Below are 13,214 nucleotides of genomic sequence, written 5' to 3'. Positions count from 1 at the left end.
ATAATACCTCATTTGAATCCATAAAAAGAAACACCAGTAAAGAGGAGCAGTGAAGCCTTAGTAATACAATGGATTCATTGAATCATCACTGCTAGTATTGGGGAGAATCTGTGACTGTGACAGCAGTAAAGGGATGCCCTTGGTGTACTACCACCCCTGCTTCGGTCTATGGTCAGGAATGACCTCCTTACTAACTTGCATGGTTCTGGTTTTACAACCCAAGGTTACGCAGATAACCTAGTTATTACAATGAGGTACAAACATGATCAGATTATATCTAGTCTCATGCAAACTGCTCTTAACGAAATTAACGAAGATGGGCCTAAATATCAACCCAATCAAAACCCATCACCCCATCATTACGGCCTTTGACACAATTAACAAGAGACGTAAATGCAATTTACAGGCTCCACTTATAAATGAAATTCAACGAAATAAAATATATGGGGGTAAGCCTAGATCAAAAAGTCACCTGGAATAATCTGGAATATTAAAAAAATCTTAAAACTGCGACAGACACAAATAACAAAAACCTGGAGTTCTAGTTACCATGCCAGCCAAATTCCACTTGAAAACACCGTTTGAGGTGGTCATAAAAACCACCAAATGGGTAAAGACGTTGAACCGACACTGGAAGACACTTCACTCTTATGGTATACGGATGTATCTAAGATAGATAAAAGGGCAGGAGTGGGAGTTACTGGGCCCAATTTCAGGCTATCCAAATCTCATGGAAACGCCCCAACTATTTTTAAGGCAGAAATGCATGCTATAGACATTTATAACTAAGAATGTCTTAACTGAGACACTCATAGAGCAAAAGTATTTATTTTTTCAGACAGCCAAGCTACCTTAAAGGTTCTAAAGTCATTCACTTATGAGTCAAAGTTGGTTTGGTAGTGTAAATAATTACAAAGAAGCTGGCGGAAAGCAACAAAGTAACTTTGATATGGATGCCAGGTCACAAGGAATTGCAGGAAATGAGGAAGCTAACAGCCTCGCAAAAAGTAGCTAATACCCTAGTCCAAGGTTTAGAACTCTTCTGTGGACTACAGAAAAGCCACATAATAGAGGAACTCCGGACCTGGAAACTCAATCAACTAGTTACATTATGGACGATAATCCATAAATAATTTTTTTAATGTAAATTTCCCAAGTCTGCAACTGTTCTTCTTTATCTACAATAAGTTTGTTTCATCAGTCAATAGGTTTAGAATTCCTGTTCGCATATTTAACTTTATTTTTTTGCTCAGATATGTAAGGTTTTGGAGAATTTGATTCTCTATTCGTACTTCCTTTTTGTTTTTTATCAACACTCCCTTATTTCTAATTGGGAATTTCATAGATACTATTTCTTTTGGATAGATCAATTAATGTAGTGTTTTAAGAAAAAATTTGAACCTTATTGTTCTATAATATTTATTACGACCAGAATTTTTTAATATACAAAGCTTAACCTAAATAAATAAATACAATTAATATAGTTTAACCGTAAGATACAGTATATCCCATGTTCCGCATTAACGTCTCCTTTATAGCTGGCTGCAATTCCTTCTGCATGTACGATGTTAAAAGGGACCTGATTCCTAAAAAAAAGAAGGTAATGGATTTATTATCCACTTAAAATGACTTATACAATTTAAATAATCTTATTTTAAACTTATTAAATAGTTTAGTGATAGATTTATCTATTTTGTATTTATGTATTTTATTTTTTATTTTATTTAGCTTAGGCTTACATTAGAAGTAAGTTATACATTTAGAGAGTTGTGTATATAAATAGACTAAATATAGTTTAAAACAAATATTAAAAATATTCATAGTAACAATACTAAAAATTCTACAAACAAACGTCAAGGTTACAAATATATTTAAATAACTCTTCGGCCGCAACTAAAAAAATATGATGGATTGCCTCTATGAGGATCCAATAGGATTTAATACGATATTTTTCGCCGAAGTTGTAGTTTGGGAAGGGTATTTTTTCCCTATATAAGTATCTTTGGAATAAATGAAATGACATGGTGCGACGGACTAATATGCTAATATGCTAAAGCCTTGATTTGTAATAAATATTGTGGTTTTAAGCACGCATAACAAAAATCGAACACAATCAGACTATATAGGGACTAGAGAATTCTCTGTGGGTAGGCAAGAATGCATAAGGAGGAGGACTCAAACTAGTCTGGCCTAGGATCAGTTATTCTCAGGAAATTTTAGGAATAATAAATAATGTGTGCGCCATACAAGATATATATTTTCGCGAATAAATTACGGATGAGAATATCTCGAATTCCATGCTCAACCAAATGGATAGGAAACAACTAAACTACCACAACTCGTAAACTATTCGTAATCACTTAATATATCTTTTAACGAATAACCCAAATAGTTTGGTAAGGCTCATTACTTCTTTCTTTTCCAATAATCTGCACATATGACCAAGATAAAATCCAGATTACTCTTAATAATAACCTCTCTCTCTATATATATGCAGTGGCACACCCAGGGGGGGGTTTTGGGGTTTAACCCCCCCCAGGACCCTATTCCGACACTGTTACTAACACATTTTAAGGACTCAAATTTAACGACTCAAAATGGAGGTAACATCATAAAAAAAAATTCGGTGACCAACCAAAACCCCCCCTCCCTTCCAGAGGCAAATTCTAGGTGTGCTACTGTATATATGGCCAACTAGTCAGTGGTCTGCACAGCTCGAACGCCGACGAAAGACTAGCGAAAAATGAGAAAATACTGTAACAACGACCCTAACCTGCCAATACTCATAACTAAATATGTTTATTAGTGAAAGCTTAAACAGGCGCAATAGCTATGCAACTATTGATACAGAGCCCATAATATAGACCTTTAATATAATTTAAGACCTAATCCTTTTAATATGTAACAATGCCTAGGCCCTGGCAAATAATTACAGATGATTAAATCCTACTGGCTCTACTCTTTAACCTGTATTCAGAGGAAATATTTAAGTCTATGCAAATGTGGTAAGCTTGGCCCGTCGTTCGTCAGACGTAATTACCTGAAAGAAGCGAGAACTCGTGTTATCCAGATCACCGGTTGGCCGATTTCAGTTACAGTTGCTTCTGGATGAATGTCGTGTTTCACCTTACCACTAAAATATATCCTAGTACAGACCTCAACGTTAGTAGAGCTGGAAATTCATATTCGTTGGATCAGAAATACTAGCACTTTTTAGAGCGCGTACTCTGATTCGGCGAATAGTGATTGCTGATTGTACAGGGTGTGCCTGATTGGAAGTGTGTGCCATATTCGAGCTTTAGTTTCTACATTGGAACTCTTGAGTTGCACACCAGTACAGTTACTATCCTTTCAGGTTTTCGAACTTTTATAAGACCATACACCCTTCCAGTTTCCTGGGAGCTTAGGTTTTAGAATTAGCGTAGATCTAAGCGATGGGTAAGTTATTTTCTTTCTACTCATTCAGCTAATTCAAGACCATCAAATGAGATGGTCATCTGCTTCTGTGGTACAAACTTCGCAATGCAAGCCGGTATGGACACTCACATACGAAGGCTACGCTGCTGAGGATATAGACAAGATGATGACAACGTCTGCGGCATATGTGAGCGTACATTCAAGTCTAGCTTGGGTGTGCATCAACACATGCGCCACACTCATCCTGAGCTCGAGCGGAAGTACGAGAATTCCGGTAAGCTGAAGATATTTACCGATGAGGATGTTATTCAAATAGGACAGAAGAAATTTCGGTACGAAGGCCGATTTATCCTTCAGTATTTGATGAAAGTATTTCTGGACAATACGAAGGAACAAATTCGGCGTGCTCGGGTGAAGCCGGAATATAAGAAATTCTGTGAGTGCTGGGAAGCGAAAGAAGACAACTATAGCAAACAAGTCTAAAGTTTCAAGGAACGCCTTAGCTTTTCATAACAGGCGTCGTGAAAGGGCCGGAAAATACCGTTTGATCCAAACTCGATACCATACCGATAGATCCGCGGTGGCTCGTTTGATCACAGATAACAAGCCTCTCTGAGGTAGCGATGTGCACCCCGACATTAAGACGATGAAAAGTGAATATCGGGCGATCTTTTCATCAAGATCGCCAACAGACGATAAACCGATTCCTGATCAGAAAGAACCGCTACTAATCAACAACGCTGTAAGAGAAGCGGAAATCCTTGATGCCTTAAAACTATGAAGTCTAAAGCAACTGGTCCTAATTTTATTAAGATCTAGGAACAGCGTAAAGTACCCGTTAAGAAATTGGTTCTTGTCTATAATACCATCCTATAGTTTGGTGTTACTCTTAAGGTGTTAAAGAATTGCAGGATCACTTTGATACCAAGGGATAGCGATCCACTAGAGGAAGCTAACTGGCGCCGTATAACCATTTCTTCTATTGTGATAAGGGTGCTCCATCGTATACTTAGAAAGAGGCTTGCGCTGCTTGATTACTACGAGGACCAGAGAGGATTTAGAGAGGCAGATAGCGTTTTGCTGAATAATCTGACGCTATAAACGGTCATCAAAGAGAGGAGAAGAGGCCTTCGTCCATACAACATCATTTCGATATATCTACAAAAAACTTCCGACGCGGTCTCTCAGTGATCAATTGAACGGGCCATGAGTCGCTCCGTGTTCGATTTTGTAGAGGCGTTAAACAGAAAGACTCCTTATCGACCTACATTTTCAATATGATGGTCGATGGGTTGATATGCAAGCTCGAGGAAGACAGGCTTGGCCTTTCTATTGCAGATGGCATGAAGATATCTCAGTTTTAGGTTACGCTGACGATTGAATCCTGCTGTCGGAATCGGTCAAAGATGATACCAGACAGCTTCAGACAGCCACCAAATTCTACGAGAAGAGAGGAGTGTTGATAAACGCTGGTAAGAGTGCAGCTATTACGGTTAATGTTAACCGTGGTAATAAGCACTCTTACTGTGTAACGCCTTTTTTCCTTTTTTTTGTCGGCAATGACAGGATTGGGTAGTTGAAACCAAGTGAGCTGGTTAGATACCTAGGTCGAAGGTATAATGCACTCGGAAGGACCAAGGCAAGCTTCACCGAGCCACAAGCCCATCTCGATCAAATTCAACTAGCGGGGCTGAAACCAGTGCAAAAACAGCTTATCCTGAAGACTTACCTACTACCGAGATATGTTGACAAGCTCCAGAGAACTCCACAAACGAATTCACCGACATGAAGATTCTATGAGGTAGAATGTAAAACCTCTGTACTCTCAAAATTCCTCACCCTCCCAAAAAAACGTGCCCTAAAAAACTCGCAAAGCACATTATCTAGAAGCATATGAATTAAAAGAATGTTACAAATAATTCTGTGGGAATTATTGATTTTAATAGATTGTATATTTTGTTGTTATAAACTTTGGTTTGATTAGAAATTATTTAAATGCAAGTTAACGATAAATAAAATACGTCTGTTTTATCTGTTTTAGCTGTTTCTTGCACTTTAGTCTCTTTCTTGCACTGATATAATAACGAAATATAACATTGAGTTAATACGAAACATGATAAATTGAACGAATTTTGTACAATTTAAATTAACTTTTCACATTTCTAAAAGACTGAAAAAATATCTTACATCGATTGTATATTAAAATCCTTAATTTAATTTTCGTTAATATTTACCTTTCAGAAAAATATCTTCCATCTCTTTGGAAAGTCCTTCATCTGGCTCATCATCTATATCGTCTCCAAATTGTCGTTTATGCTCTCGAAGTCTTGGTTCGCATCCATAAGCATATACCGATATAAAACCAGGCTCTACGAAATGGGAGTTGGTTCTTACATTAAACTGTCCCTTTTCTCTTCTTATTGGCTCTGTATGGAATCTGAAAATTAGATAAAAATATTTGAATCAGCCCTTCTTTATTATTTAATATGTTTGTGTAAAGGTAACATAACATGATCAGTGCGGATATTTTAAAATTAAGATATGACATGGCTCATAGCATAAATTAAATTTGAAATCAGTTGTACCAACTATTCTTTCAAGATTTTTCTCTAACTTAAAACATTTTTGCATGTTGGAAAAAATTTGGCTTAAAACAATGTTAGAATTTATTCTTTTTTTTTCTACAGTTTTACAATTTTGTACTCTTAAAACTCGTAAGACGTGTTCCACCAGGTCCTTAAATCGTGCTCTGAAAATATTTCTTTATATTTCTCTATAAATATAACTCTAAATTGAAATATTTATTACACATAATAAGAAATAAAACCAAGTTTAAATTATTAAAATGCATTCTACGAGGAAAAGTTTATGGCGAGAGAGATGTCGGCAGAAGACAAATATCCTGGCTAAAGAACTTAAAAAGTTAGTTTACTACATCTACCAGGGGACTATTTAGAGCAGCAACAAATAAAATTATCATTGCGAGAATTATTGTCAACATTCAATATGAAAAACAAAGAATTGTATGGGAAAAATAACTTCATGCTTTTAAACTTTAAACAGTTTAAATTATCAAAAATCTCACTTTATGTAATTCTATTTATTTTGTACTTACCCTATTCCAGCTTTTCGTAACCTTAATATCATATTACAAGAATCTTCGGGTAGAGGAGCTATAGGTTCTCTTTGTAGTTCACCTTCGTTAAACAAATTAACTTTGCCCATTATTGTGAGATCATTAAACAAGAGTCTTGTCTCCAGACTAGAATTTCTCGGGTTGAATCTACAACGTTCAACCCTTACCTAAAGAAAAAAAGATTTCATATAACTACATTATAGACTAGATACGTATATTTTAGTAAAAAAAAATAATTAGATAAATGGATAATAAAAAGTATTTTTCCAGTTAAATGCTATGTTTACCATTACTGGCACATTCAGTGTGACAGAGTGTGTCAAATTTTATATGTTTATAGTTTTACCTAGGCGCATCCCTATTGGCCAACAATGACATAATAATTTAGTTCTGACATAAGAATATATATATATCTTCTGACAGTTGAACTAACAATGACAAGTGTCATTATTCTTTGTTTTTAGAATAATAATAATGTGTCCTGTTGGACCTTCTCGAAAGCCTTTTCAAAATCAATAAAGCATGTGTAGATATCCTGGTTCATATCTAGATTTCTTTTCATGAGTACATTTAATCCGAATAGAGCCTGTCTAGTGCCCATGCCGTTTCTAAAGCCCAGTTGGTCTTCACTAATTTCACCATCTAACTTTTTATAAATCCTATTATGGATTATCCTCAGGAATCCTATTATGCATTATTATCGTACAGATCTTTCAAAATGTCTACTATTTCGTGTACATATTGTTTCAATTTTATTCTGTATTTTTTGTTTTTCAGTTAATCTAGTACATATTTAGTATTTATCAAGCGTTTTCATTTCTCTATCTATTCATACAATACCCTTTAGTCTTCTAAAAAATCTTATTTTTCTAGGTTGGATTCTGGAGAAGAGACATCTCTCTGGGTCATTACCCAGATTTCACATTACCCGTTAACATAATCAACAAAGGGAGCTGTTTTGGTCGAAAGGAAAGATCGTCGTGTGTAAATTAAAAGGTCAGTTAATAATTTTTTGTGAAAGAAATTTTTTATATGTTTCAAATGAAAGACTCTATACAATCAGAAGATCAAAAATTATCGCTATTTTAAAATACAATAAATTTTATAAAAGTTTAAAAAAAATTAATTAAAGTTTTCTGATTCGCATTGCAAATATCATAAAGTCTTTTTTAACGTCAAAGGATAATTATAAATATTGCTTAATAAATTTAAAAAGTTTCTTTTTACAATATTCAGAATTTTATTTTTTTTGAGTAAAAAAACATATATACAAAGATTCCAATATTTCAAAACTTGCATATTAATTCTTTTGATAATAAAAGATATTTGTATTTGTTTATTTATGTTATTTCTATTTATTTTATTTTCCTATTTTATCCCGATAAGGAACAACTAAGAGATACTGAAAGCCACGAGAAAAGATAAGTATAACCTAAGCTGATTTATTTTTTTTGTATAATAAAATGGCACCCTGAGATTGTTTTTGCGACAGTTGGATAATTAATTAAATAATTAATTAAAGTAGTTAAATAAATAAAAATTGAATACAAAAGTAAGAAAAAGCAGATCAGAAATATATATATATATATATATATATATATATATATATATATATATATATATATACACATTTATATTTCATATTTAATTTATATCACTTATTTCTCATATCAGATCTTGTTTTTCAGAAAATAAAACTCCTTAAACAATAGAAAATGTCTCTTATCAAAAAGTAGTTTGTACTATTACGGGCATAATTATTAATCCTTAATAGTTATTAAACTTAAAAATTTTTATTTATATTTACTTTGGTATTTAAATATTTCGATTAGAAAATTAATTTAAAGTTTTTAAGTTAAATGAAAATAATTTTCCTCATCACGTAAAAGGTTAATACATAATTAAAATCCTTACCCAACCTCCAGAGGGCGGCAACTTTATCTTCATGTTCGTTACGTACATATCCAACGGAGCAGTTCTCAATTGCTGATGAAGAGAGTAACCATTAAGAGGAAGAGTTTTCTGTCTTGAGATTTGGCGTCTTCGCACATGATCGAGAGCAGTTTCGAGTCTTTCTGAACATCGAAAGTTGTACCTATCTCTTTCTTCTTGGTAAATGTTATTTACATTCGAACCCTCTTCTACATAAGGATAGGCGTCATTGGAATATTTATCATTTGGACGCGATGGTTTCTCTGCTGCAAATTAAAATTTGCTTTTTAATAAAAGTAGCGAAAGATATGGGTAAAAAGAGATTAACACTGTAAAAATATGAAAAAATGGAATGAAATAAATAGAATGAGTTTTAAAGCTGAAATAGAAAATAATTAACTAATAAAGAAGAGAATATTTATTAATAGAGAAAAAAGGGAGCTTAATTATACAATATACTTTTATAAATAATATTCACAGTATTGTAAAATACATTCAATACTTTGTCAATAACTTATTGTTAATGGAATTATCAGAGTTACCCAAGCTGCCAGAATCGGCTTACACACTTCCCCCTCCTCATTCCTTGAGCACTTCTCAGGGCGTGGAGTCACTCTGAACATCGTTAGCTTGGTGCCTCCATTGACTGCGATCCTGTGACAGAAAGGCTTCATGTAGGGATTTTCCGATCAAAGTTTTTATTAGTCTGCTCATCTTGTTGGAGATCTTTCTCCTGGTCTTCGGCATTCTACGTTTGCTTCTACTACCAATAGTTTCATGGCCACCGATTTTCTGGCTATGTGGTCAAAGTAATCTAGGTATGCTCGATTAATTTTTTTAATAGCCTCTCTTTTACCCACATTTTGAAAGCTTTGATCTTACTTCTACCTATTTCTTTAAGAGTCAGTATTTTAGCTGCGTAGTAGTTATGGGAAAAATAAGAGCATTGGCCAACCTTAGCTTAGTCTTTCTTGTTATTGTTTGGTCTTTCCATATTTTAATTAATTTAGTTGTTGCGGTTTGGGCCACTGCTAGTCTATGCTGGATTTCTGAGTTTACAGCTCATCCAAATAATAACAAGAAATAATATGAACATCTTCTCCGAACACTGCAATCATAACACCAGATGAAAGAATTGCGGGAAATAATTATTAACATGGTAACAAATCTACAGGTATCATTAAAAACATTAAATAAGGTAGAGAATGCTCTAAAATAATTCACAAAAAATATATAAAAAAGTGCCTGGTGCACTGCCTCGAAAAATCTATAACATTGTCTCAACAACATGTAACTTTGGCTGAACAAATAAAAGTAAGGGCTCAAATGGGGATTAAAATGAATAAAAAAAAAACAAATTTTTAGTCTGCAGCCGTAAAGTACATCCAAATGCAAAATTCAAAATAAATGCGATACAGGTGCAAACGATAAAAAAGTTGCATAACTGGAAACTATCATAACAGACCAAATAGGCCTGACAAAATAAAGCGAAACTAATTAAGAATTCAATTTTCATATAGTAGAAAACCGTGAAGCCTTTGCCATTGTAATTACCAATGTCGAATAATTCTGATATATTACAAAAACAAGAAGAATACTAATGTATTAATATCATGATTATCATCGAGTGAGTCTACACTATTCGGCGTTTCTTGCTTCCTAGCCTCTACATTTTCTTATCTCTACAATTTTTTTTGGAAGGTTTTTGGTTTTATGCTCTGTCTATGTTTATGTCACTTACCACTGTTTTGTTCCAATTATACCTCCTTGTTCTCTTTCGACGACTTGCTCCCACTTCCATACTTTTAAAGGCCATCTATTGGCCGTATCATTTTAGTCATTTTGCTCTATGCTATCTATTATATCTACATCAACCACATATCTTGCTTTTATTTTTTCATTACTGACTTTGTCCAGCTGATTTAATCGGCAACTTCAACGACAAAAATCCATTTCGAGTACTTTTATTTTGTTTTCGATTTTTTTTGGCAATCTACCACACCTCTAATGCGTATGTCGCAAGGCATACGGATAAAAGTATAAAACTGCTTAGTCACACTATGGAAATATGGAGAAAATATTTGATAGACGGATGTGAAGAAACCCAAATATCCGATAATCAGTTTGGCTTTGTGCAAGGTAGATCAACAGCATTATGCAATTTTTATTATAAGACAGCTAATAGAGCAATATAGTAATAAAGAAACAAACACTTATATGGTATTCATTTATCTGGAGAAAGCATATGATAGATTTCCCCGAGAGATTCTGTGGTGGGCACTTGATAAGAAAGGAATCATCGGTGAATATGTAAAGATTGTGAGACATATATGATGGAGTAACAACTGGTATTAGGACAGGTGTGGAAGAGATTGCCAAATTTTATGTGAAAGTATTATTGCACCAAGGCTTGGTGCTTAGTCCTTATTTGTTCTCATTAGTTTTAGATAAAATAACAGCAAAACTTCAATGTAACATTCCGTATAGCTTAATGTATGCTGATGATGTAGTCTTAGTAGGAAATAGTGAAAGCGACTTACAAAAAACTGTAACAGTGAAGACAATCTCTTAAAAATTTAGTATTACAAAAACACAGTATTTGGAATATTTTTTATTTAAAGATGAATTTACTACAAATAAAACGATATCTTTAAATGATAAAATAATTGTGAAAAGTAATAGTCTTAAGTTCCTATGATAGGTATTACAGAGTAATGAGGAAATAGATGGAGATGCATGCAGTAGAATTAGGGTTGAATGGATTAAGTGAAAGGAAGCGAGTGGTGTGTTGTGTAACAGAAAAATTATAATTAAACTGAAGAAAATTTTTTATAAAATAGCTATAAAGCCAGCTTTGATATATGAAACTGAATGTTGGGCAGTTAAAAAGAAAGAGGAAGAACGTATGCATATAGCAGAAAGCGTTTTTAAAACTTCATTAAAGGATTAGGATTGGGCAATACCGCGTCATGATATCCATTATTTTGACACCTGAAATTTCCGAGAGATGGATGTACCGATTTAACCACAACTTGTAATCTTACTGTACAAATTTCTTAGTTTTTATATAATTGTAACTGTTGCTTTGTCTTTTCATTGTTGTCTAGAGCCTAGAAAGTAATATACTTACTATAATTATTAATTAATTATTATAATTATACTAACAATATAGGCTTAAGCCTAGTGTATTAGTATAGTCGAAATTTTTGATATCGAAAGTGTTAAAAATATTAATTGAATCGCAAGTCACGAGTGCAGGTCATGAATGCTGTAATAAAGTCTCTGTATATATAAATAAAAATAGCATTAAATTTACATTAACACTGTTATAAAAACTTTTTAGATGCTTCTGTATACCATTTTGAAACTAACGTGAGTGAATTAGAAATAGAGAAACTGTGTGAAAAAAGTGAAAAAATTGATGTAGTAATCCTAACAATTAAACATTGTTCAGTTATAAACAAAAGATAAACGTATACACCTTACGAGTGACTGTCTATGCTAATTTTCTTTAATTGTCTTCTGAAGAATGAAATGATTATCTTAAATAATTTGACCTAGGTACTAATCAAATACTTAGTTTTAGCGTTTTTGCACTATGATTATTATTAGTTGTTCTCACTTTTGTTTGTCACGATATAATTATTACGTACTTTACTGATTTAAATACTATGTATACAAATTGGTTAATTATCTTTTTAAGAAAGAATATCTGGGTTTTGCTGTAGTATGTTACTTTCGATACATTAAAATACAAATATGAAAATTTAAAAAAAAATTAAAATCAAAACAAATTTTATTATTTGAATATCCAATTATGGGGACAACAATCACTATCAATATAAATAGTAACTGTTTTTCTTACTACTGTACCAGACTTGTTGCTCGCAATTGACTACCTAAGTTTTGACGTTGTTTGGACTTCAAATTACACGAAGATTAGAGCAAAATTGTCTGAACGGCAACATTGTAACAGTGAGAATAAATTGTTCTTTCAAGTTGACAAACACGTTTTTCATTCTGTCAAGGTTTTAATTAATTTATTCAAGTTTATTCAATAAGAAGTTCATAACCAGCGCAAATATACAGTCCAACCTTCATGCTTTATTTTAATCCCTTCATGGTTTGGTCCTTCGAGCTGGATTTGGTTATTAACCTTTAACTACCCGCGCTCCAAAATCTCACGCAGCTACTCGCGTGGTGTATTCTATACACCATATTTATTAATATCAGATTCAATACATACGAATTATTTATATTAATGTATATGGATAAAAAACATGATTCCTTAACTTTTATGTATTTTTAATGATATAAATAAAAAATACTTTTTTTTTAAAGACAAAATCTTAACAAAGAAATAACTCAAGAAAACAAGTAAATTCTTAAAATGAAAACTTCACATGTGTCACTGTTAGTTTGTATTATTCACTGCTTGCTTCCCCATTTTTTCAACAATCGCATGTAACAACTGTTGTCATATGTTGTTTGCAAACTGACTTATTGCAACTTCCGCAGATAATTGTTGTGACTCGATTGTTTTTCCTACCGCAAATGAAAAACCGCGCTCTGATCTTTGCAGGTGGTTCCTCATTGTCCTCTGTTGCTTTTTTATATTTCGCCAGAAAACCTTTTATATCAGTGATTGAATACTGGCGCGTTCAGAGAGGTATGGCTTCATCAAACCTAAGGAAAGCACTTTCAAAAATTCCCGTCTATGCTTATAAGC

The 13,214-nt window shown here is 33.2% G+C and overlaps 1 protein-coding gene across 1 annotated transcript in view; it reads right to left on the bottom strand.

Annotated features, from left to right (window-relative positions):
• Positions 1 to 1,408: 1,408 nt before the first annotated feature.
• The window catches only part of LOC140435815 (uncharacterized), a 65,645-nt gene continuing 53,839 nt past the window's right edge, over positions 1,409 to 13,214 (bottom strand). The window contains exons 2-5 of the mRNA XM_072524532.1: positions 8,468 to 8,751; positions 6,533 to 6,720; positions 5,652 to 5,854; positions 1,409 to 1,586 (exon numbers count right to left, since the gene is read on the bottom strand). Coding sequence (XP_072380633.1) covers positions 1,486 to 1,586; positions 5,652 to 5,854; positions 6,533 to 6,720; positions 8,468 to 8,751 — 776 coding nt within the window. The 3' untranslated portion in view covers positions 1,409 to 1,485. The remainder of the gene's footprint in view (positions 1,587 to 5,651; positions 5,855 to 6,532; positions 6,721 to 8,467; positions 8,752 to 13,214) is intronic.

The sequence above is a fragment of the Diabrotica undecimpunctata genome, chromosome 3 (assembly GCF_040954645.1).
Source record: "Diabrotica undecimpunctata isolate CICGRU chromosome 3, icDiaUnde3, whole genome shotgun sequence".
Classification (NCBI taxonomy): Eukaryota; Metazoa; Arthropoda; class Insecta; order Coleoptera; family Chrysomelidae; genus Diabrotica; species Diabrotica undecimpunctata.
Note: the sequence above shows the minus strand (reverse complement) of the source record. Positions and strands in the feature narration are given on the sequence as shown.